At 59.2% G+C, this 26,059-nt stretch overlaps 3 protein-coding genes across 3 annotated transcripts in view; 2 read left to right on the top strand and 1 right to left on the bottom strand.

The window, feature by feature from the left end:
- The first annotated feature begins 594 nt into the window (after nucleotides 1-594).
- Nucleotides 595-26,059, top strand: part of LOC123758953 (LIM domain only protein 3) — a 56,926-nt gene continuing 31,461 nt past the window's right edge. The window contains exon 1 of the mRNA XM_045743719.2: nucleotides 595-980. The gene's annotated coding sequence lies outside the window, so the exon portion shown is untranslated. The remainder of the gene's footprint in view (nucleotides 981-26,059) is intronic.
- Nucleotides 8,270-9,031, bottom strand: LOC123758880 (uncharacterized). Its single transcript, XM_045743648.2, has one exon. It carries the CDS (start codon nucleotides 9,029-9,031, stop codon nucleotides 8,270-8,272), a length of 762 nt encoding a protein of 253 aa, XP_045599604.2.
- LOC138370246 (filaggrin-2-like) lies at nucleotides 21,956-22,975 on the top strand. Its single transcript, XM_069334250.1, has one exon. It carries the CDS (start codon nucleotides 21,956-21,958, stop codon nucleotides 22,973-22,975), a length of 1,020 nt encoding a protein of 339 aa, XP_069190351.1.

Raw genomic sequence — 26,059 nt, 5'->3', positions numbered from 1 at the left:
ACACCAAGACGCAGATATATACTTCTCGGTGTATATATCCCTTGAAAGCGATTGGTCCTTCAGTCATAACATCGTTGCAATGCTGAAGCCATGTTGCAAGATCTCTTCCCACACAAAAGTGCTGGCGGAATCCCTGAAGCCCTGGTATTGGGGACCTGAATCCCGCATGTTATCCAGGGTACATGGCGGCTCCGGCAGGGAATTACGTTAGAGATCCTCTTGGGACGCACGCCTGATCCCCGCGGAAAAATGCCTCCTGCCGGATACGAAGGAAGAATCCTACATGCATGGCAGATAGGCTAGGGGGCGGGGCCAAGCATCTGTGTCCCAGGTCGGCGAAGTTCATAATTGATTACCAATCGGATGATAAACGCGAAAACATTTGTATAGATAATGTGTGGTTACTTCGTACATCAAAATGATTTTATGATTCTGTGGATGAACGGGTAAATTAGTGTATATTAAGGGAAAACAACACAGTTCCTCTCTATAGTTTTTGGACGTCCATGCGCGCGCGCGTAGTGGGCGGAGTCTGTGCAGGGCGGTACATGAGAGGCTGTGCAAGATCCGCCTACTCAGTCACCACATCGCCGTTGCCAAGGGAGGGTGTACACGCTGCTCCTCCCAGGCCTTTTTCCACGTGGCCTCCCCACCGAACAACGACACATACTTCTAGGATCGTCTTGTATCTCGCGTGAAGACGACATCTCGTGGGGATATAGAGATAGTAGGAGAGCGGTGTATCAAAGTTCCATGAGAGACGAGTGGTGCAGTCGTTTGAGGTCATTAAACGGGTATTCTACGGCCACAAAAGTGCGGTTTGAGGCCACAAAAGACAGTCTCCGGCCACAGGCGACCGAACGTGCAGCCGACGCTCACAAAAGTACAGTCCGTGGCCACAGAAGGAGCAGTCTGCGGCCACAAAAGGCACGATGAGGCGTTCCTCCTTCTGAAATATTGTCCCCAGGGTCTCATCCAAGGTAAGTTGGGGCTCGCATAATGGAGCAGTCTCTCCTCGCCTTGGTGTCCCCTTGTGTCTTATTGTGCGTTTTCTTCCAGTGTCTGTTGTGTGGTGGGTGTGTTCTGGTGTCTACACTGTGTGGTGGGTGTGTTCTGGTGTCTACACTGTGTGTGGTGGGTGTGTTCTGGTGTCTACACTGTGTGGTGGGTGTGTCCTAGTGTCTACACTGTGTGGTGGGTGTGTTCTGGTGTCTACACTGTGTGTGGTGGGTGTGTTCTGGTGTCTACACTGTGTGTGGTGGGTGTGTCCTGGTGTCTACACTGTGTGGTGGGTGTGTCCTAGTGTCTACACTGTGTGGTGGGTGTGTCCTAGTGTCTACACTGTATGTGGTGGGTGTGTTCTAGTGTCTGCACTGTGTGTGGTGGGTGTGTCCTAGTGTCTACACTGTGTGTGGTGGGTGTGTCCTAGTGTCTACACTGTGTGTGGTGGGTGTGTCCTAGTGTCTACACTGTGTGGTGGGTGTGTCCTGGTGTCTACACTGTGTGGTGGGTGTGTCCTAGTGTCTACACTGTGTGTGGTGGGTGTGTCTTAGTGTCTACACTGTGTGGTGGGTGTGTCCTGGTGTCTACACTGTGTGGTGGGTGTGTCCTAGTGTCTGCACTGTGTGGTGGGTGTGTCCTAGTGTCTACACTGTGTGGTGGGTGTGTCCTGGTGTCTACACTGTGTGGTGGGTGTGTCCTAGTGTCTACACTGTGTGGTGGGTGTGTCCTGGTGTCTACATTGTGTGGTGGGTGTGTCCTGGTGTCTACACTGTGTGGTGGGTGTGTCCTAGTGTCTACACTGTGTGTGGTGGGTGTGTCCTGGTGTCTACACTGTGTGGTGGGTGTGTCCTGGTGTCTACACTGTGTGGTGGGTGTGTTCTGGTGTCTACACTGTGTAGTAGGTGTGTCCTAGTGTCTACAGTGTGCGGTGGGTGTGTTGTCTACACTGTGTGGTGTGTGTGTGTCCTAGTGTCTACACTGTGTGGTGGGTGTGTCCTAGTGTCCACACTGTGTGTGGTGGGTGTGTCCTAGTGTCTACAGTGTGTGGTGGGTGTGTTCTGGTGTCTACAGTGTGTGGTGGGTGTGTCCTGGTGTCTACACTGTGTGGTGGGCGTGTCTTACTGTCTACACTGTGTGGTGGGCGTGTCCTAGTGTCTACACTGTGTGGTGGGCGTGTCCTAGTGTCTACACTGTGTGGTGGGTGTGTCTTAGTGTCTACACTGTGTGTGGTGGGCGTGTCCTGGTGTCTACACTGTGTGGTGGGTGTGTCCTGGTGTCTACACTGTGTGGTGAGTGTGTCCTGGTGTCTACACTGTGTGGTGGGTGTGTCCTAGTGTCTACACTATGTCGTGTGTCCTAGTGTCTACACTGTGGTGGGTGTGTCTTAGTGTCTACACTGTGTGGTGGGTGTGTCTTAGTGTCTACACTGTGTGTGGTGGGCGTGTCCTAGTGTCTACACTGTGTGTGGTGGGCGTGTCTTAGTGTCAACACTGTGTGTGGTTGGCGTGTCCTAGTGTCTACACTGTGTGTGGTGGGCGTGTCTTAGTGTCTACACTGTGTGATGGGTGTGTCTTAGTGTCTAAACTGTGTGGTGGTGGGCGCGTTTTAGTGTCTACACTGTGTGGTGGGTGTGTCCTGGTGCCTACACTGTGTGGTGGGTGTGTCTTAGTGTCTACACTGTGTGGTGGGTGTCTAAGTGTCTACACTGTGTGGTGGGTGTGTCTTAGTGTCTACACTGTGTGGTGGGTGTGTCTTAGTGTCTACACTGTGTGGTGGGTGTCTAGGTGTCTACACTGTGTGGTGGGTGTGTCCTGGTGCCTACACTGTGTGGTGGGTGTGTCTTAGTGTCTACACTGTGTGGTGGGTGTCTAAGTGTCTGCACTGTGTGGTGGGTGTCTAAGTGTCTACACTGTGTGGTGGGTGTGTCTTAGTGTCTACACTGTGTGGTGGGTGTGTCTTAGTGTCTACACTGTGTGGTGGGTGTCTAGGTGTCTACACTGTGTGGTGGGTGTTTCCTGTTGTCTACACTGTGTGGTGGGTGTGTCCTGGTGTCTACACTGTGTGTGGTGGGTGTGTTCTAGTGTCTACACTGTGTGTGGTGGGTGTGTCTTAGTGTCTACACTGTGTGGTGGGCGTGTCTTTGTGTCTACACTGTGTGTGGTGGGCGTGTCCTGATGTCTATACTGTGTGGTGTGCGTGTCTTAGTGTCTACAGTGTGTGGTGGGTGTGTCCTAGTGTCTACACTGTGTGGTGGGTGTGTCCTAGTGTCTACACCATGTGTTGGGTGTGTCCTAGTGTCTACACTGTGTGGTGGGTGTCTCTTAGTGTCTACAGTGTGTGGTGGGTGTGTCCTAGTGTCTACACTGTGTGGTGGGTGTGTCCTAGTGTCTACACCATGTGTTGGGTGTTTCTTAGTGTCTACACTGTGTGGTGGGTATCTTAGTGTCTACAGTGTGTGGTGGGCGTGTCCTGGTGTCTACACTGTGTGTGGTGGGTGTGTCCTGGTGTCTACACTGTGCGTGGGGGGTGTCCTAGTGTCTACACTGTGTGATAGGTGTTTTATGGTGTCTACACTGTGGTGGGTGTGTTCTGGTGTCTACACTGCGTGGTGGGTGTGTCTTAGTGTCTACACTGTGTGGTGTGTGTTAGTGTCTACACTGTGTGGTGGGTGTGTCCTGGTGTCTACACTGTGTGGTGGGTGTCATAGTGTCTACACTGTGTGGTGGGTGTGTCATAGTGTCTACACTGTGTGGTGGGTGTGTCATAGTGTCTACACTGTGTGGTGGGTGTGTCATAGTGTCTACACTGTGTGGTGGGTGTGTCATAGTGTCTACACTGTGTGGTGGGCGTGTCCTAGTGTCTACACTGTGTGTGGTGGGCGTGTCCTAGTGTCTACACTGTGTGGTGCGTGTATCTTAGTGTCTACACTGTGTGGTGGGTGTGGTTGAGTGTCCGATGCATAATGTGTTCACTTATTCAATTGACTCGGTTAATTCATGCAAAATTGTAAATCAGTTACTGAAAGTGTAAATCAGTTACTGAAAGTGTAAATCAGATACTGAAAGTGTAAATCAGAACTGAAAGTGTAAATCACTACTGAAAGTGTAAATCAGTCACTGAAAGAAATATTTCCGATTCTTCATTTATAAAAAAATAGTGAATTAGAAAATATTCACGTAATTCCAGAATTATATAAATTAGATAACTGTATAACTGGCAAGATTTGTCATAGATAAACAATAATTTCAACAAATAAGTTAACATTCATTGAAATATATATATATATATATATATATATATATATATATATATATATATATATATATATATATATATATATATATATGTCGTACCTAATAGCCAGAACGCACTTCTCAGCCTACTATGCAAGGCCGGATTTGCCTAATAAGCCAAGTTTTCAAGAATTAATATATTTTCTCTAATTTTTTGCTTATGAAATGATAAAGCTACCCATTTCATTATGTATGAGAACAATTTTGTTTTATTGGAGTTAAAATTGACGTAGATATATGACCTAACCTAACCTAACCTATCTTTATAGGTTAGGTTTGGTTAGGTAGCCGAAAAAGTTAGGTTAGGTTAGGTTAGGTAGGTTAGGTAGTCGAAAAACAATTAATTCATAAAAATTTGGCTTATTAGGCAAATTGGGCCTTGCATAGTAGGCTGAGAAGTGCATTCTGGCTACTAGGTACGACATATATATATATATATAAATATATATATATATATATATATATATATATATATATATATATATATTTATATATATGGGTAATGTACTATTTATTTTCAAACTTTAGACTCTACAATCACCCCCAGGTGACATCAAAAAGCGAGCTCTTCAAACACAACTGGTCAAGGCCACTCGATTGTTTTATTCACTCTTACATGTTTAACACACACACTCTCCTCGTTGCCTTCCATCGTCTCCCTGTAGTCGGGTCGACTCTGGTCGGCACTGTGAATGCTACTCTTGGGGTTCTCTTTCTTCTGGTCCATCCAGCTCATCTGAGGCAGAGTTACTGTTGCTATCAGAAAAACTTTCAGTACTAGAAGGATTGTAGAAAAGGCCAGTTGCAGGATCTAATTCCCCCACAGGAGCAAGAGATCCATCATCCAGATGTCCACCGGGAAGTTGACTAGTCAGTCCTGCGATCAGACTGGCCATGGAGGTTTGCTCCCCTCCCTGTTCGCCGATGTCACCGGGAGAATCCAACAATTCTATTCCCGCCTGGCGAAGCAGATTCCTTGCAGATTCTTTGTCTCCACGACCTAATATTTCCACGGCCTCCTCTAACATTTGCATCTGACCCTCTGGTAAACTGTGTCCAGGAGAGTCTTCACCTTCGAGCCCTAAATTAAGCCATTCACCATCCCCGTCCCCAGCACAACCACTATTGCTGCCTCCACTGCCTCCGGTACCGGCATTTCCTTCACTGCTACCACCCCCACCACTGTCACCACCCCCACCACTGTCACCACCACCACCACTACTGTTTGTCGTAGGAGTGGCAACAGTGGTAGAGGAAGTAGTCGTTATATATATATATATATATATATATATATATATATATATATATATATATATATATATATATATATATATATATATATATATATATATATATGTTGTTAAATATGACCGAAAAAGTAAGATTAATAATTCTAACACGAATTTTCTCAATATTTCTTATGTTTCTTTTCACTGTCGATGGTAATTGAGAAATCAATTCTCCAAAATTCATTTTTATTTCTAGTCTGACGCGACGCCTGAACGCGTTTCGTAATAACTTATTACATTTTCAAAGACTTTAGTTTACACACACACAAGTGTAACCTGTAAACACGCTAATCCGTCATAATTATACTCGCATTTGGGTGAGGTGATATGGTACAACAGTTTTGGATGAGGTGAACAAACTTGTGACAAACACAAGACAAAACACGAAACAATGGATATAAATTGGATATGAGAGCATAAGAATGGAAGCAATTGGTGAGGGCCTATTGGCCCATACTTCCTCTTGATGTTTCTATATTGGTACGGAATCTTGAAGTGGGTAGAATATAGTTGTGCATTAATTGGCTGTTGATTGCTGGTGTTGACTTTTTGATGTGTAGTGCCTCGCAGATGTCGAGTCGCCTGCTATCGCTGTACCTATCGATGATTTCTGTGTTGCTGTCGTCTTTGCAGACGACTAGTCACAATAACGTGGCTGAAGATATAATGACTAAACCACACACCAGAAGATGGAGAGACGACGACGACGTTTCGGTCCGTCCTGGACCGTCACTCGACTTGATAATGGTCCACGACGGACCGAAACATCGTCGTTTCTCAATTTTCTCATGTGTGGTTGGGTCATTATTTACATTCTTTTTCCCCCGTGCAAACAACAGGTTTAGAGGGGCCTTGGTGGCGTGGGGCCCAGGTATGGTGGTGGGGGCCCAGGTATGGTGGTGGGGGCCCAGGTATGGTGGTGGGGGCCCAGGTATGGTGGTGGGGGCCCCAGGTATGGTGGTGGGGGCCCCAGGTATGGTGGTGGGGGCCCCAGGTATGGTGGTGGGGGCCCCAGGTATGGTGGTGGGGGCCCCAGGTATGGTGGTGGGGGCCCAGGTATGGTGGTGGGGGCCCCAGGTATGGTGGTGGGGGCCCCAGGTATGGTGGTGGGGGCCAAAGTATGGTAGTGGGGGCCCAGGTATGGTAGTGGGGGCCCAGGTATGGTGGTGGGGGCCCAGGTATGGTGGTGGGGGCCCAGGTATGGTGGTGGGGGCCCCAGGTATGGTGGTGGGGGCCCAGGTATGGTGGTGGGGGCCCAGGTATGGTAGTGGGGGCCCAGGTATGGTGGTGGGGGCCCCAGGTATGGTGGTGGGGGCCCCAGGTATGGTGGTGGGGGCCCAGGTATGGTGGTGGGGGCCCAGGTATGGTGGTGGGGGCCCAGGTATGGTGGTGGGGGCCCAGGTATGGTGGTGGGGGCCCAGGTATGGTGGTGGGGGCTCAGGTATGGTGGTGGGGGCCCAGGTATGGTGGTGGGGGCCCAGTATGGTGGTGGGGGCCCAGTATGGTGGTGGGGGCCCAGGTATGGTGGCTAGGAGCCCCAGGTGCGGTGATCAGCTACTGCGTAATGATAGCCCCATCTCGCTCAGGTTAATGACTGCGTCCACTGCTATGTATCCGCGGAGGCTGTGATTTGGTGAGAGAGAGAGAGAGAGAGAGAGAGAGAGAGAGAGAGAGAGAGAGAGAGAGAGAGAGAGAGAGAGAGAGAGAGAGAGAGAGCGAGAGAGAGAGAGAGAGAGAGAGAGAGAGAGAGAGAGAGAGAGAGAGAGAGAGAGAGAGAGAGAGAGAGAGCGAGAGAGAGAGAGAGAGAGAGAGAGAGAGAGAGAGAGAGAGAGAGAGAGAGAGAGAGAGAGAGAGAGAGAGAGAGAGAGAGAGAGATAAGAATAATGAAGCAAGATAAGAATACTGAAGAAGGTTGGGGAGGAAGGGAGGGAAAGCAATTTTCAAGGGAAAACGCCAAGCCATTCAAGAATATTACAGAATCTGTAGTGTAGCGGCTGTACTTGGTGTACTTTCGCCTCCTAAGTTCCAGGGTTCGAACCCTGAGGCAGGATACATCAGGATAACACGCCACCACTTTACGAAATCTCTGCATCTTAATCATGGCGGCTCTGTTTACATTAAACAGTCTACGAGCTTAAATGATTATAAACAATGGCACCGTGATCGTTAGAAGATGTACAGGTTTCGTCAGTGACTGGCTAAATGTTTGACGAAATTCTGGCCCTGGTGCGGGGCTCTTGAGGACTGACGCAGGCGCAGAGAATGACGCAGAGCTTGACGCAAGAGTTCCGCGGCTCTTGTACTCCCGGCTGAGTGGAATGGGACTGGCCGTGACTGTAGCTACCTGTGGGTGTCACTGTTCCATCACCAGCAGACAAGCCAGGCCAGCAGACGAGCCACTCCAAGCCAGCAGACAAGCCACTCCAGGCCAGCAGACAAGCCACTCCAGGCCTGCAGACAAGCCAGGCCAGCAGACAAAGCCCCGTATAACCGAGAGGGAACTTTCAACAGCAAGTCACTCTCCGCACTTACAGCAGAGAGTCTGCTCAACGCTTCGCGGCGCCAACTGCTCTCAATCGCTTCTCACAAACTATCGCCAAAACTATCGCCAACAACATCGTCCCGTCCCCGCCGCCGGTAGTTGGTCCGCCAAGTCTCGACGCTCCGCCGACGCTGAGCGGGAAATCATATCTCCGAACTCGCAGTCTCAGCTTCTTGATTGACCTTTGATGAGTTTAGTTCGCGGGGGAGTTCGATGTTGTTGTCGCGGCGGAAAACTGCGAAGGGCCATGGTTGGGAGGTTTCCTGAGTGTTTGGCGTCTCTGGGGCCATGGTTGGGAGGTTTCCTGTGTGTTTGGTGTCTCTGGGGCCATGGTTGGGAGGTTTCCTGAGTGTTTGGTGTCTCTGGGGCCATGGTTGGGAGGTTTCCTGAGTGTTTGGCGTCTCTGGGGCCATGGTTGGGAGGTTTCCTGAGTGTTTGGCGTCTCTGGGGCCATGGTTGGGAGGTTTCCTGAGTGTTTGGTGTCTCTGGGGCCATGGTTGGGAGGTTTCCTGAGTGTTTGGCGTCTCTGGGGCCATGGTTGGGAGGTTTCCTGAGTGTTTGGCGTCTCTGGGGCCATGGTTGGGAGGTTTCCTGAGTGTTTGGCGTCTCTGGGGCCATGGTTGGGAGGTTTCCTGTGTGTTTGGCGTCTCTGGGGCCATGGTTGGGAGGTTTCCTGTGTGTTTGGCGTCTCTGGGGCCATGGTTGGGAGGTTTCCTGTGTGTTTGGTGTCTCTGGGGCCATGGTTGGGAGGTTTCCTGTGTGTTTGGCGTCTCTGGGGCCATGGTTGGGAGGTTTCCTGTGTGTTTGGCGTCTCTGGGGCCATGGTTGGGAGGTTTCCTGAGTGTTTGGCGTCTCTGGGGCCATGGTTGGGAGGTTTCCTGTGTGTTTGGCGTCTCTGGGGCCATGGTTGGGAGGTTTCCTGTGTGTTTGGCGTCTCTGGGGCCATGGTTGGGAGGTTTCCTGTGTGTTTGGTGTCTCTGGGGCCATGGTTGGGAGGTTTCCTGTGTGTTTGGCGTCTCTGGGGCCATGGTTGGGAGGTTTCCTGTGTGTTTGGCGTCTCTGGGGCCATGGTTGGGAGGTTTCCTGTGTGTTTGGCGTCTCTGGGGCCGTGGTTGGGAGGTTTCCTGTGTGTTTGGTGTCTCTGGGGCCATGGTTGGGAGGTTTCCTGTGTGTTTGGCGTCTGAATTGCGACGTGAGATGCAATTCACACAGACTTTCCTCGTAACTCATGCCTCTTAGTTCTGGGACTAGTCTAGTGGCATACCTCTGAACTTTTTCCAGCTTCGTCTTGTGCTTGACACGGAATGGACTCCGTGCTGGGGCCGCATACTCCAGGACTGGTCTAACGTATGTGTTATACAAGGTCCTGAATGACTCGGAAAGGTTGATTCTGAATTCTGAATGATGTATGAGTGAGAGAGTGAGTGTGAGAGAGTGAGTGTGAGAGAGTGAGTGTGAGAGAGTGAGTGTGAGAGAGTGAGTGTGAGAGAGTGAGTGTGAGAGAGTGAGTGTGAGAGTGAGAGTGAGAGTGAGAGTGAGTGTGAGAGTGAGTGAGAGAGAGTTGAGAGAGTGCGCTACAGAGGTTGCGACATTTCCTGAAGGTCGTTGTAATATCAAGTGAGTTAATAATCTCTCTCTGGCATCCCCTCCCCCCTCCCCCATACCCCCCCTTCCATACCCCCCCCCCTTCCATACCCCCCCTCCTCTATACCCCCCCCCCTCCCTCTCCTCCTCCCTCCCCCACTCTTCCTCCTCCTCCTCCTCCTGCACTCTATTCATTAGTGTTTCTTATTCTCCTTTCCCACTCCGGGTTCGATTCCCGGTCGAGGCACACAAAAATGGGCAGAATTTCCGTCACCTGATGCTTCTATCCTCCCCCCCCCTCCCGATCAGAAGTAAATAGGTACCTGGGAGTTAGACAGCTGTTATGAAGCTGCTTCCTGTGTGTGTGTATATGTGTGTGTGTGTGTGTGTGTGTGTGTGTGTGTGTGTGTGTGTGTGTGTGTGTGTGTGTGTGTGTGTGTGTGTGTGTGTGTGTATATGTGTGTGTGTGTATATGTGTGTGTGTGTGTGTGTGTGTGTGTGTGTGTGTGTGTGTGTGTGTGTGTGTGTGTGTGTGTGTGTGTGTGTGTGTGTGTGTGGGAGAAAAAAAATAGTAGTAACAGTTGATTGACGGTTGAGAGGCGGGATCAAAGAGCCAGAGCTCAACCCCCCGCAAGCACAACTAGGTGAATACACACACACATACATGAAATGAACAAATCCACAAGGGCCGTGACAAGGATTCGAACCTACGTCCGAGATCATCCCAGACGCTGCCTTAATCGACTGAGCTACGACATGGTCAAAAGAGTTGAAACCAGAAGTTCTACTGAACTTACTGGATCCTGCAGCCTCTCCGAGACACAAACCAGGGTTTTACACAACTCCCCCATGCACTCGAGCTATGTCAATAGGCCGTTCTCCCTCTTCGCCCTTACTTCATTACACCATGTCGTAGCTCAGTCGATTAAGGCAGCGTCTGGGATGCTCTCGGACGTAGGTTCGAATCCTCGTCACGGCCCTTGTGGATTTGTTCCAATGGAAAAATTTGTAGAAATACGTGAAAGATCTTTTTTGAGATATATACAAGAGTTGTTACATTCTTGTAGAGCCACTAGTACAGCGTAGCGTTTCGGGCAGGTCCCTGGAATACGATCCCCGCCGCGAAGAATCGTTGTTACAACCAAGTACACATTTTACTGTTGAGTTAAACAGAGGCTATAATTAAGGATTTGCGCCCAGTAAATCCTCCCAGGCCAGGATACGAACCCATGACAAAGCGCTCGCGGAACGCCAGGCGAGTGTCTTACCACTACACCACGGAGACTGTGTAATCTAGTACTGCACACAGCCTCCTGGTCAGTGTGATCTAGTGCATCTCACAGGACTTGTTTGATCTAGATTCATAAATTAAAATTACTAGGTAGTGATGTTTCGGAAAAAGTATTAGGGAAAATATCAGGGTGGGGGGGGGGGGAGGGAACTATGAGAGGGAAAGCGCCAAGCCATTACGACTATATAGCACTGGGAAGGGGTCAGGATAAGGATATGGAACGAGACGGAGGGGAAGGAATGGTGTCCAACCACTTGTGGACGGTCTCGGGGGATTGAACGCCGACCTGCATGAAGCGAGACCGTTGCTCTACCGTCCAGCCCAAGTGGTTGGGTCAATTCATTCGTGAATTATCATGAATAAAAGGAGAAAGGACCAAATTCATCAACGCACCATCTTGAGGTTATCTTGAGTTGATTTCGGGGCTTTAGTGTCCCCGCGGCCCGGTCCTCGACCAGGCCTCCACCCCCAGGAAGCAGCCCGTGACAGCTGACTAACACCCAGGTACCTATTTACTGCTTACACCATATCCTTGTGTCTGAAATAAATATTTCAACCAGAAAACACCATAGATTTTTGTTATCATAGATTCATTATCTTGATAATGAATTAGATTTAGAAGTCTAAAACGTTTTAGATTTCTAAGTCTAAATTATTTTTGGACAGGAGAGATCATAGGAGTATTTTAAACTGCAGAAGGTCTATTGACCCATATCTTCTTGAGAGGTTATCTTGAGATGATTTCGGGGCTTTAGTGTCCCCGCGGCCCGGTCCTCGACCAGGCCTCCACCCCCCCAGGAAGCAGCCCGTGACAGTTGACTAACACCCAGGTACTATTTTATTGTTAGGTAACAGGGGCATAGGGTGAAAGAAACTCTGCCCATTGTTTCTCGCCGGCGCCTGGGATCGAACCCAGGACCACAGGATCACAAGTCCAGCGTGCTGTCCGCTCGGCCGACCGGCTCCCTGTCGGATCCTGAAGATCATCCTGCGGACCATATATGGCAGTTATTGCTGCTATTTCCATCCCATAAACTATCGACCCACGCGAGGCAACTACAGCTATAATGTGTCTGACCTACACATGAAACAACCCAACGATCTCACAATTGTTAGGTTAACTGGTAAGGTAACCCAGGGATCAACTTCCCCTACTTTCAAACCAGGGGCCAGATTCACGAAGCAGTTACGCAAGCACTTACGAACCTGGGGGACTGATTCACGAAGCAGTTACGCAAGCACTTACGAACCTGGGGGACTGATTCACGAAGCAGTTACGCAAGCATTTACGAACCTGGGGCCAGATTCACGAAGCAGTTACGCAAGCATTTACGAACCTGGGGGCCGGATTCACGAAGCACTTACGCAAGTATTTACGAACCTGGGGCCAGATTCACGAAGCAGTTACGCAAGCATTTACGAACCTGGGGGCCTGATTCACGAAGCACTTACGCAAGTACTTACGAACCTGGGGCCAGATTCACGAAGCAGTTACGCAAGCACTTACGAACCTGTCCATCTTTTCTCAATCTTTGGCGGCTTTGTTTACAATTATTAAACAGTTAATGAGCTCCGAAGCACCAGGAGGCTGTTTATAACAATAACAACAGTTGATTGGCAAGTTTTCATGCTTGTAAACTGTTTAATAAATGTAACCAAAACCGTCAAAGATTGAGATGTATAGGTTTGTAAGTGTTTGCGTAACTTCTTCGTGAATCTGGCCCAGGTTCGTAAGTGCTTGTGAAACTTCTTCGTGAATCTGGCCACAGGTTCGTAAATGCTTGCGTAACGGCTTCGTGAATCTGGTCCCATGTTCGTAGGTCCTTTCGTAACTGTTTCGTGAATCTGGTGTTGTCGCCTCACAACCTTAACTACCAGATAGCGAAGTGCACGACGACTCAATATATCTTTAACGACGTGAACATGTCCACGATGAGTGAATATATCTCCAACGACGTGAACATGTCCCCTAGCAATATATTAACGTATGTGGAAGAAAAAAAAAGTTATTCATCCCCCTTTTTTATATATTAAAAAGCGCGCCTCGGGAAAAGAATTCGATCAACGGGTTTCGTCCGTTGCCTGTTCCTTGTGGTGGGTTGAATTATTATTTTGAGGTGGGGTTAAATTTCGATAGCTGAGTGGGCGACGTTCCTCACTGGTAATTGTGGCCGCCTCGCCCCCCCCCCGGTAGTTGAGCAAGCAATCTTCATCCTGCTTACACCACTATGCACGGCCAGGCACGGCCAGGCACGGCCAGGCACGGCCAGACACCACTATGCACGGCCAGACACCGACAGACACGGCCAGACACCACCAGGCACGGCCAGACACCGCCATGCACGGCCAGACACTGCCATGCACGGCGAGACACCACCAGGCACGGCCAGACACCGCCAGGCACGGCCAGACACCATCATGCACGGTCAGACCACCAGGCACGGCCAAACACCACCAAGCACGGACAGACACCGCTAGGCACGGACAGACACCACCAGGCACGGCCAGACACCGCCAGGCACGGCCATACACCACCAGGCACGGCCAGACACCACTACGCACGGCCAGACACCGACAGACACGGCCAGACACCACCAGGCACGGCCAGACACCGCCAGGCACGGCCAGACACCGCCAGGCACGGCCAGACACTATCATGCACGGTCAGACCACCAGGCACGGCCAACCACACCAAGCACGGCCAGACACCACCAGGCACGGAGAGACACCGCCAGGTACGGCCAGACACCACTAGGTACGGCCAGACACCACCAGGCACGGCCAAACACCACCAAGCACGGCCAGACACCACCAGGCACGGAGAGACACCGCCAGGTACGGCCAGACACCACTAGGTACGGCCAGACACCACCAGGCACGGCCAGACACCGCCAGGCACGGCCAGACACCGACAGGCACGGCCAGACACCACCAGGCACGGCCAGACACCGACAGGCACGGCCAGACACCACCAGGCACGGCCAGACACCGACAGGCACGGCCAGACACCGACAGGCACGGCCAGACACCGACAGGCACGGCCAGACACCGACAGGCACGGCCAGACACCGACAGGCACGGCCATACACCGACAGGCACGGCCAGACACCGACAGGCACGGCCATACACCGACAGGCACGGCCATACACCGACAGGCACGGCCATACAGCGACAGGCACGGCCATACAGCGACAGGCACGGCCAGACACCGCCAGGCACCGACAGGCGCGGCCATACACCGACAGGCACGGCCATACACCGACAGGCACGGCAATACACCGACAGGCACGGCCAGACACCGCCAGGTACGGCCAGACACCACTAGGTACGGCCAGACACCACCAGGCACGGCCAGACACCGCCAGGCACGGACAAACACCGCCCGGCACGGACAGACACCGACAGGCACGGCCAGACACCGCCATGCACGGCCAGACACCACCATGCACGGCCAGACACCACCAGGCACGGCCAGACCCCGACAGGCACGGCCAGGCACGGCCAGACACCGACAGGCACGGCCAGACACCGTCAGCCACGGTCAGACACCACCATGCACGGCCAGAAACCACCATGCACGGCCATACACCACGATGCACGGCCAGTCACCACCATGCACGGCCAGACTTAACAAGGCACGGACAGACACCGCCATGCACGGCCAGACACCGCCATGCACGGCCAGACACCACCATGCACGGCCAGACACCACTATGCACGGCCAGACACCGCCAGGCACGGCCAGACACCGCAATGCACGGCCAGACACCACCATGCACGGCCAGACACCGCCAGGAACGGCCAGACACCACCAGGCACGGCCAGACACCGACACACGGCCAGACACCACTAGGCACGGCCAGACACCACTAGGCACGGCCAGGCACGGCCAGACACCACTAGGCACGGACAGACACCGCCAGGCACGGCCAGACACCACTAGGCACGGACAGACACCGCCAGGCACAGCCAGACACCACTAGGCACGGCCAGACACCACTAGGCACTGCCAGGCACGGCCAGACACCACCAGGCACGGATAGACACCGCCAGGCACGGCCAGCCACCACTAGGCACGGCCAGACACCACCAGGCACGGCCAGACACCGCCAGGCACGGCCAGACACCGACAGGCACGGCCAGACACCGACAGGCACGGCCAGACACGGCCAGACACCGCCAGGCACGGACAGACACCGCCAGGCACGGCCAGACACCACCAGGCACGGCCAGACACCACTAGGCACGGACAGACACCGCCAGGCACGGCCAGACACCGACAGGCACGGCCAGACACCGACAGGCACGGCCAGACACCGACAGGCACGGCCAGGCACGGCCACGCACGGCCAGACACCGCCAGGCACGGCCAGACACCGACAGGCACGGCCAGACACCACTAGGCACGGACAGACACCGCCAGGCACGGCCAGACACCGACAGGCACGGCCAGACACCGACAGGCACGGCCGGACACCGACAAGCACGGCCAGACACCGACAGGCACGGCCAGGCACGGCCAGACACGGCCAGGCACGGCCAGACACCGCCAGGCACCGCCAGACACCGACAGGCACGGCCAGACACGGCCAGGCACGGCCAGACACCGCCAGGCACGGCCAGACACCGACAGGCACGGCCAGACACCGACAGGCACGGCCAGTCACCGGCAGGCACGGCCAGACACCGACAGGCACGGCCAGACACCGACAGGCACGGCCAGGCACGGCCAGACACCGACGGGCATGGCCAGACACCGACAGGCACGGCCAGACACCGACAGGCACGGCCAGACACCGACAGGCACGGCCAGGCACGGCCAGACACCGACGGGCATGGCCAGACACGGCCAGGGACGGCCAGACACCGCCAGGCACGGCCAGACACCGCCAGGCACGGCCAGACACCGCCAGGCACGGCCAGACACCGACAGGCACGGCCAGGCACGGCCAGACACCGACGGGCATGGCCAGACACGGCCAGGCACGGCCAGACACCGCCAGGCACGGCCAGACACCGCCAGGCACGGCCAGACACCGCCAGGCACGGCCAGACACCGACAGGCACGGCCAGACACCGCTAGGCACGGCCAGACACCGACAGGCACGGCCAGACACCGACAGGCACGGCCAGACACCGACAGGCACGGCCAGACACCGACGGGCACGGCCAGACACCGCCAGGCACGGCCAGACCGCCAGGCACGGCCAGACACCGACAGGCTCGGCCAGACACCGACGGGCACGGCCAGACACGGCCAGGCACGGCCAGACACCGCCAGGCATAGCCAGACACCGACAGGCACGGCCAGGCACGGCCAGACACCGACGGGCACGGCCAGACACCGACGGGCACGGCCAGACACCGACGGGCACGGCCAGACACCGACGGGCACGGCCAGGCACGGCCAGACACCGACAGGCACGGCCTGACACCGACAGGCACGGCCTGACACCGACAGGCACGGCCAGACACCGACAGGCACGGCCAGACACCGAAAGGCACGGCCAGACACCGACAGGCACGGCCAGACACCGACAGGCACGGCCTGACACCGACAGGCACGGCCTGACACCGACAGGCACGGCCAGACAACGACAAGCACGGCCAGGCACGGCCAGACAACGACAAGCACGGCCAGGCACGGCCAGACACCGCCAGGCACGGCCAGACACCACCAGGCACGGCCAGACACGGCCAGGCACGGCCAGACACCGACAGGCACGGCCAGACACCGCCAGGCACGGCCAGACACGGCCAGACACCGCCAGGCACGGCCAGACACCGCCAGGCACGGCCAGACACCACCAGGCACGGCCAGACACCGCCAGGCACGGCCAGACACCACCAGGCACGGCCAGACACCGACAGGCACGGCCAGACACCACCAGGCACGGCCAGACACCGACAGGCACGGCCAGACACCGACAGGCACGGCCAGACACCGACAGGCACGGCCAGACACCGACAGGCACGGCCAGACACCGACAGGCACGGCCATACACCGACAGGCACGGCCAGACACCGACAGGCACGGCCATACACCGACAGGCACGGCCATACACCGACAGGCACGGCCATACAGCGACAGGCACGGCCATACAGCGACAGGCACGGCCAGACACCGCCAGGCACCGACAGGCGCGGCCATACACCGACAGGCACGGCCATACACCGACAGGCACGGCAATACACCGACAGGCACGGCCAGACACCGCCAGGTACGGCCAGACACCACTAGGTACGGCCAGACACCACCAGGCACGGCCAGACACCGCCAGGCACGGACAAACACCGCCCGGCACGGACAGACACCGACAGGCACGGCCAGACACCGCCATGCACGGCCAGACACCACCATGCACGGCCAGACACCACCAGGCACGGCCAGACCCCGACAGGCACGGCCAGGCACGGCCAGACACCGACAGGCACGGCCAGACACCGTCAGCCACGGTCAGACACCACCATGCACGGCCAGAAACCACCATGCACGGCCATACACCACGATGCACGGCCAGTCACCACCATGCACGGCCAGACTTAACAAGGCACGGACAGACACCGCCATGCACGGCCAGACACCGCCATGCACGGCCAGACACCACCATGCACGGCCAGACACCACTATGCACGGCCAGACACCGCCAGGCACGGCCAGACACCGCAATGCACGGCCAGACACCACCATGCACGGCCAGACACCGCCAGGCACGGCCAGACACCACCAGGCACGGCCAAACACCACCAGGCACGGACAGACACCGCCAGGTACGGCCAGACACCACCAGGCACGGCCAGACACCACAAGGCACGGCCAGACACCGCCAGGCACGGCCAGGCACGGCCAGACACCGCCAGGCACGGCCAGACACCACTAGGCACGGACAGACACCGCCAGGAACGGCCAGACACCACCAGGCACGGCCAGACACCGACACACGGCCAGACACCACTAGGCACGGCCAGACACCACTAGGCACGGCCAGGCACGGCCAGACACCACTAGGCACGGACAGACACCGCCAGGCACGGCCAGACACCACTAGGCACGGACAGACACCGCCAGGCACAGCCAGACACCACTAGGCACGGCCAGACACCACTAGGCACTGCCAGGCACGGCCAGACACCACCAGGCACGGATAGACACCGCCAGGCACGGCCAGCCACCACTAGGCACGGCCAGACACCACCAGGCACGGCCAGACACCGCCAGGCACGGCCAGACACCGACAGGCACGGCCAGACACCGACAGGCACGGCCAGACACGGCCAGACACCGCCAGGCACGGACAGACACCGCCAGGCACGGCCAGACACCACCAGGCACGGCCAGACACCACTAGGCACGGACAGACACCGCCAGGCACGGCCAGACACCGACAGGCACGGCCAGACACCGACAGGCACGGCCAGACACGGCCAGACACCGCCAGGCACGGCCACGCACGGCCAGACACCGCCAGGCACGGCCAGACACCGACAGGCACGGCCAGACACCACTAGGCACGGACAGACACCGCCAGGCACGGCCAGACACCGACAGGCACGGCCAGACACCGACAGGCACGGCCGGACACCGACAAGCACGGCCAGACACCGACAGGCACGGCCAGGCACGGCCAGACACGGCCAGGCACGGCCAGACACCGCCAGGCACCGCCAGACACCGACAGGCACGGCCAGACACGGCCAGGCACGGCCAGACACCGCCAGGCACGGCCAGACACCGACAGGCACGGCCTGACACCGACAGGCACGGCCAGTCACCGGCAGGCACGGCCAGACACCGACAGGCACGGCCAGACACCGACAGGCACGGCCAGGCACGGCCAGACACCGACGGGCATGGCCAGACACCGACAGGCACGGCCAGACACCGACAGGCACGGCCAGACACCGACAGGCACGGCCAGGCACGGCCAGACACCGACGGGCATGGCCAGACACGGCCAGGGACGGCCAGACACCGCCAGGCACGGCCAGACACCGCCAGGCACGGCCAGACACCGCCAGGCACGGCCAGACACCGACAGGCACGGCCAGGCACGGCCAGACACCGACGGGCATGGCCAGACACGGCCAGGCACGGCCAGACACCGCCAGGCACGGCCAGACACCGCCAGGCACGGCCAGACACCGCCAGGCACGGCCAGACACCGACAGGCACGGCCAGACACCGCCAGGCACGGCCAGACACCGACAGGCACGGCCAGACACCGACAGGCACGGCCAGACACCGACAGGCACGGCCAGACACCGACGGGCACGGCCAGACACCGCCAGGCACGGCCAGACCGCCAGGCACGGCCAGACACCGACAGGCTCGGCCAGACACCGACGGGCACGGCCAGACACGGCCAGGCACGGCCAGACACCGCCAGGCATAGCCAGACACCGACAGGCACGGCCAGGCACGGCCAGACACCGACGGGCACGGCCAGACACCGACGGGCACGGCCAGACACCGACGGGCACGGCCAGACACCGACGGGCACGGCCAGGCACGGCCAGACACCGACAGGCACGGCCTGACACCGACAGGCACGGCCTGACACCGACAGGCACGGCCAGACACCGACAGGCACGGCCAGACACCGAAAGGCACGGCCAGACACCGACAGGCACGGCCAGACACCGACAGGCACGGCCTGACACCGACAGGCACGGCCTGACACCGACAGGCACGGCCAGACAACGACAAGCACGGCCAGGCACGGCCAGACAACGACAAGCACGGCCAGGCACGGCCAGACACCGCCAGGCACGGCCAGACACCACCAGGCACGGCCAGACACGGCCAGGCACGGCCAGACACCGACAGGCACGGCCAGACACCGCCAGGCACGGCCAGACACGGCCAGACACCGCCAGGCACGGCCAGACACCACCAGGCACGGCCAGACACGGCCAGGCACGGCCAGACACCGACAGCCACGGTCAGACACCACCAGACACGGGCAGAAACCACCATGCACGGCCATACACTACGATGCACGGCCAGACACCACTATGCACGGCCAGACTCAACAAGGCACGACCAGACGCCACCAGGCACGGACAGACACCGCAATGCTCGGCCAGACTCAGCAAGGCACGACCAGACACCGCCAGGCACGGCCAGACACCGCCATGCACGGCCAGACACCACCATGCACGCCCAGACACCGCCAGGCACGGCCAGACACCGACAGGCACGGCCAGACACCACCAGTCACGGCCAGACACCACCAGGCACGGCCACACACCGACAGGCACGGCCAGACACCACCAAGCACGGCCAGGCACGGCCAGACACTACCAGATACTGCCAGGCACGGCCAGACACCACCAGGCACGGCCAGACACCACCAGGCACGGCCAGGCACAGCCAGGCACGGCCAGACACCGCCAGGCACGGCCAGGCACCGCCAGGCACGGCCAGACACAGCCAGGCACGGCCAGATACAGCCAGGCACGGCTAGACACCGCCAGGCACGGCCAGACACCGCCAGGCACGGCCAGACCCAGGCACGGCCAGACACCGCCAGGCACGGCCAGACACCACCAGGCACGGTCAGACACCGCCAGGCACGGTAGAGACCACCATGCACGGCCAGACACCACCATGCACGGCCAGGCACAGCCAGACACCACCATGCACGGCCAGACACCACCATGCACGGCCAGGCACAGCCAGACACCACCAGGCTCGGCCGGGCACGGCCAGGTACAGCCCGACACCACCGGGCACGGCCAGACTCCACCAGGCACGGCCAGACACCACCAGGCACGGCCAGACACCACCAGGCACGGCCAGACTCCACCAGGCACGGCCAGACACCACCAGGCACGGCCAGACACCGCCAGGCACGGCCAGACACCACCAGGCACGGCCAGACATCACCAGGCACGGCCAGACACCGCCGGGCACGGCCAGACACCACCAGGCACGGCCAGGCATGCCCAGACTCCACCAGGCATGGCCAGACTCCACCAGGCACGGCCAGACACCACCAGGCACGGCCAGACATCGCCAGCTACGGCCAGACACCACCAGGCACGGCCAGGCACGGCCAGACACCACCAGGCATGGCCAGGCACGGCCAGACACCGCCAGGCACAGCCAGACACCGCCAGGCACGGCCAGACACCACCAGGCACGGCCAGACACCACCAGGCACGGCCAGACACCGCCAGGCACAGCCAGACACCACCAGGCACGGCCAGACACCACCAGGCACGGCCAGACACCACCAGGCACAGCCAGAAACCGCCGGGCACGGCCAGACTCCACCAGGCACGGCCAGACACCACCAGGCATGGCCAGACTCCACCAGGCATGGCCAGACTTCACCAGGCACGGCCAGACACCACCAGGCACGGCCAGACACCGCCGGGCACGGCCAGACACCGCCAGGCACGGCCAGACACCGCCAGGCACGGCCATACACCACCATGCACAGCCAGACACCGCCAGGCACGGCCAGGCACGGCCAGACACCGCCAGGCACAGCCAGACACCGCCAGGCACGGCCAGGCACGGCCAGACACCACCAGGCACGGCCAGACACCGCCAGGCACGGCCAGGCACGGCCAGACACCACCAGGCACAGCCAGACACCGCCAGGCACGGCCAGACACCACCAGGCACAGCCAGACACCGCCAGGCACGGCCAGACACCACCAGGCACAGCCTGACACCGCCAGGCACGGCCAGGCACGGCCAGACACCGCCAGGCACGGCCAGACACCGCCAGGCACGGCCAGGCACGGCCAGACACCGCCAGGCACAGCCAGACACCGCCAGGCACGGCCAGGCACGGCCAGACACCACCAGGCACGGCCAGACACCACCAGGCACGGCCAGACATCGCCAGCCACGGCCAGACACCACCAGGCACAACCAGACACCACCAGGCATGGCCAGACTCCACCAGGCACGGCCAAGCACGGCCAGACACCACCAGGCATGGCCAGACTCCACCAGGCACGGCCAGACACCACCAGGTATGGCCAGACTCCACCAGGCACGGCCAGACTCCACCTGGCACGGCCAGGCACGGCCAGACACCACCAGGCACGGCCAGACACCACCAGGCACGGCCAGGCACGGCCAGACTCCACCAGGCATGGCCAGACTCCACCAGGCATGGCCAGACTCCACCAGGCACGGCCAGACACCACCAGGCACGGCCAGACACCACCAGGCACGGCCAGGCACGGCCAGACTCCACCAGGCATGGCCAGACTCCACCAGGCATGGCCAGACTCCACCAGGCACGGCCAGGCACGGCCAGACTCCACCAGGCATGGCCAGACTCCACCAGGCATGGCCAGACTCCACCAGGCACGGCCAGACTCCACCAGGCACGGCCAGGCACGGCCAGACTCCACCAGGCATGGCCAGACTCCACCAGGCATGGCCAGACTCCACCAGGCACGGCCAGGCACGGCCAGACTCCACCAGGCATGGCCAGACTCCACCAGGCATAGCCAGACTCCACCTGGCACGGCCAGGCACGGCCAGACACCACCAGGCATGGCCAGACTCCACCAGGCACGGCCAGACACCACCAGGCATGGCCAGACTCCACCAGGCACGGCCAGACTCCACCAGGCACGGCCAGACATCGCCAGCCACGGCCAGACACCACCAGGCACGGCCAGACACCACCAGGCACGGCCAGACATCGCCAGCCACGGCCAGACACCACCAGGCACAGTCAGACACCGCCATGCACGGCCAGACACCGCCATGCACGGCCAGACACCGCGAGGCACGGCCAGACACCGCCTGGCACGGCAAGCCACCGCCTGGCACGGCCTGACACCGCCAAGCACAGCTGTAGACACAGCCAAGCACGGCCATGCACGGCCAGACACCACCATGCACGGTCCGACACCGCCAGGCACGGACAGACATGACCAGACACCACAATGCACGGCCAGACACCACAATGCACGGCCAGACACCACCAGCCACGGCTAGACACCGCCAGGCACGGCCAGACCCCGCCAAGCACGGCAAGACACGGCCAGGCACGGGCAGACTTCGTCATCCACGGCCAAGGACGGTCAGACACCGCCAGGCACGGCCAGACACGGCCAGGCACGGCCAGACACCACCAGGCACAGCCAGACACCACCAGGCACGGCCAGAAACCGCCGGGCACGGCCAGACACCACCAGGCACGGCCAGACACCACCAGGCACAGCCAGAAACCGCCGAGCACGGCCAGACACCGTTAGGCACGACCAGACTCCACCAGGCACGCCCAGACTCCACCAGGCACAGATTGACACCGCCAGGCACGGCCAGACACCACCAGGCACGGCCAGAAACCGCCGGGCACGGCCAGACACCACCAGGCACGGCCAGACTCCACCAGGCACGGCCAGACTCCACCAGGCACAGATTGACACCGCCAGGCACGGCCAGACACCACCAGGCACGGCCAGAAACCGCCGGGCACGGCCAGACACCACCAGGCACGGCCAGACTCCACCAGGCACGGCCAGACTCCACCAGGCACGGCCAGACACCACTAGGCACGGCCAGACACCGCCAGGCACGGCCAGACACCACCAGGCACGGCCAGACACCACCAGGCACGGCCAGACACTGCCAGGCACGGCCAGACACCAATAGGCACGGTCAGACACCGCCAGGCACGGCCAGACACCGCCAGGCACGGCCAGGCACGGCCAGACACCGCCATGCACGGCCAGAGACAACCATGCACGGCCAGACACGGCCATGCACTGCCAGACACCGCCAGCCACGGCCAGACACCACTATGCACGGCTAGACACCGCCAGGCACGGTCAGACACCGCTAGGCACGGCCAGGCACGGCCAGACACCACCTGGCACGGCAAGACACCGCCAGGCACGACTAGACACAGCCAGGCACGGCCAGACACCGCTTGGCATGGCCAGACACCGCGAGGCACGGCCAGACACCACCAGGCACGGCCAGACACCGCCAGGCACGGCCAAACACCACCAGGCACGGCTAAACACCACCATGCACGGCCAGACACCACCAGGCACGGCCAGACACCGCCAGGCACGGCCAGACACCGCTAGGCACGGCCAGACATCGCCATGCACGGCCAGACACCGCCGTGCACGGCCAGACACCGCCAGGCACGGCCAGACACCGCCTGGCACAGCAAGCCACCGCCTGGCACGGCCAGACACCGCCAAGCACGGCTGTAGACACAGCCAAGCACGGCCATGCACGGCCAGACACCACCATGCTCGGTCCGACACCGCCAGACATGAGCAGACACCACCAGGCATGGCCAGACACCTCCAGGCACGGCCAGACACGGCCAGGCACGGCCAGACACCGCCATGCACGGCCAGACACCACCATGCTCGGTCCGACACCGCCAGACATGAGCAGACACCACCAGGCACGGCCAGACACCTCCAGGCACGGCCAGACACGGCCAGGCACGGCCAGACACCGCCATGCACGGCCAGACACCGATAAGCACGGCCAGACACCGATAAGCACGGCCAGACACCACCAGGCACGGTTAGACACCGCCAGGCACCTCCAGGCACGGCCAGACACGGCCAGGCACGGTCAGACATCACCAGATACCACCAGGCACGGCCAGACACCACCAGGCACCGCCAGACACCGCCAGATACTGTCAGACACCGCCAGGCACGGCCAGACACCGCCAGGCACGGCCAAACACCGCGAGGCACGGCCAGACACCGCCAGGCACGGCCAGACACCGCCAGGCACGGCCAGGCACCACCAGGCACGGCAAGACACCACCAGGCACGGCCAGACACCACCAGGCACGGCAAGACACCACCAGGCACGGCCAGACACCACCAGGCACGGCCAGACACCACCGAGCACGGCCAGACATCACTATGCACGGCCAGACACCACCAGGCAGGGCCAGACACCGCCAGTCACGGCCAGACACCACCAGGCACGGCCAGTCACCACCATGCACGGCCAGACACCTCTAGGTACGGCCACACACCGCAATGCACGGCCAGGCACCGCTATGCACGGCCAGGCACGGCCAGACACCACCAGGCACGACCAGACACCACCAGATACCGCCATGCACGGCTAGACACCACTAAGCACGGCCAGACACGGCCAGACTCCGCCATGCACAGCCAGACACGGCCAGACACCACCAGCCACGGCCAGACACCACCAGGCACGGCCAGACACCACCAGGCACGGCCAGACACCACCAGATACCGCCAGGAACGGCCAGACACCGCCAAGCACGGCCAGGCACGGCCAGACACCACCAGGGACGGCTAGACACCACCAGACACGGCCAGACACCGCCAAGGACGGCCAGACACGGCCTGACACCGCCAGGCACGGCCAAACACCGCCAGGCACGGCCAGACACCTCCAGATATCACCAGGCACGGCCCGACACCGCCAGGCACGGCCAGACACCGCCAGGCACCACCAGGCACGGCCAGACACCACCAGGCACGGCAAGACACCACCAGGCACGGCCAGACACCTCCAGGCACGGCCAGACACGGCCAGGCACGGCCAGACACCGCCATGCACGGCCAGACACCGATAAGCACGGCCAGACACCGATAAGCACGGCCAGACACCACCAGGCACGGTTAGACACCGCCAGGCACCTCCAGGCACGGCCAGACACGGCCAGGCACGGCCAGACATCACCAGATACCACCAGGCACGGCCAGACACCACCAGGCACCGCCAGACACCGCCAGATACTGTCAGACACCGCCAGGCACGGCCAGACACCGCCAGGCACGGCCAAACACCGCGAGGCACGGCCAGACACCGCCAGGCACGGCCAGACACCGCCAGGCACGGCCAGGCACCACCAGGCACGGCAAGACACCACCAGGCACGGCCAGACACCACCAGGCACGGCCAGACACCGCCAGTCACGGCCAGACACCACCAGGCACGGCCAGTCACCACCATGCACGGCCAGACACCTCTAGGTACGGCCACACACCGCAATGCACGGCCAGGCACCGCTATGCACGGCCAGGCACGGCCAGATTCCGCCATGCACAGCCAGAC

The sequence above is a fragment of the Procambarus clarkii genome, chromosome 31 (assembly GCF_040958095.1).
Source record: "Procambarus clarkii isolate CNS0578487 chromosome 31, FALCON_Pclarkii_2.0, whole genome shotgun sequence".
Taxonomy (NCBI): Eukaryota; Metazoa; Arthropoda; class Malacostraca; order Decapoda; family Cambaridae; genus Procambarus; species Procambarus clarkii.
Note: the sequence above shows the minus strand (reverse complement) of the source record. Positions and strands in the feature narration are given on the sequence as shown.

Coding starts and splice junctions, on each gene's coding strand:
- LOC123758880 (XM_045743648.2), bottom strand. CDS start 9,031: ATGGCCCCAGAGACGCCAAACACACAGGAAACCTCCCAACCATGGCCC.
- LOC138370246 (XM_069334250.1), top strand. CDS start 21,956: ATGGCCAGACTCCACCAGGCACGGCCAGACACCACCAGGTATGGCCAG.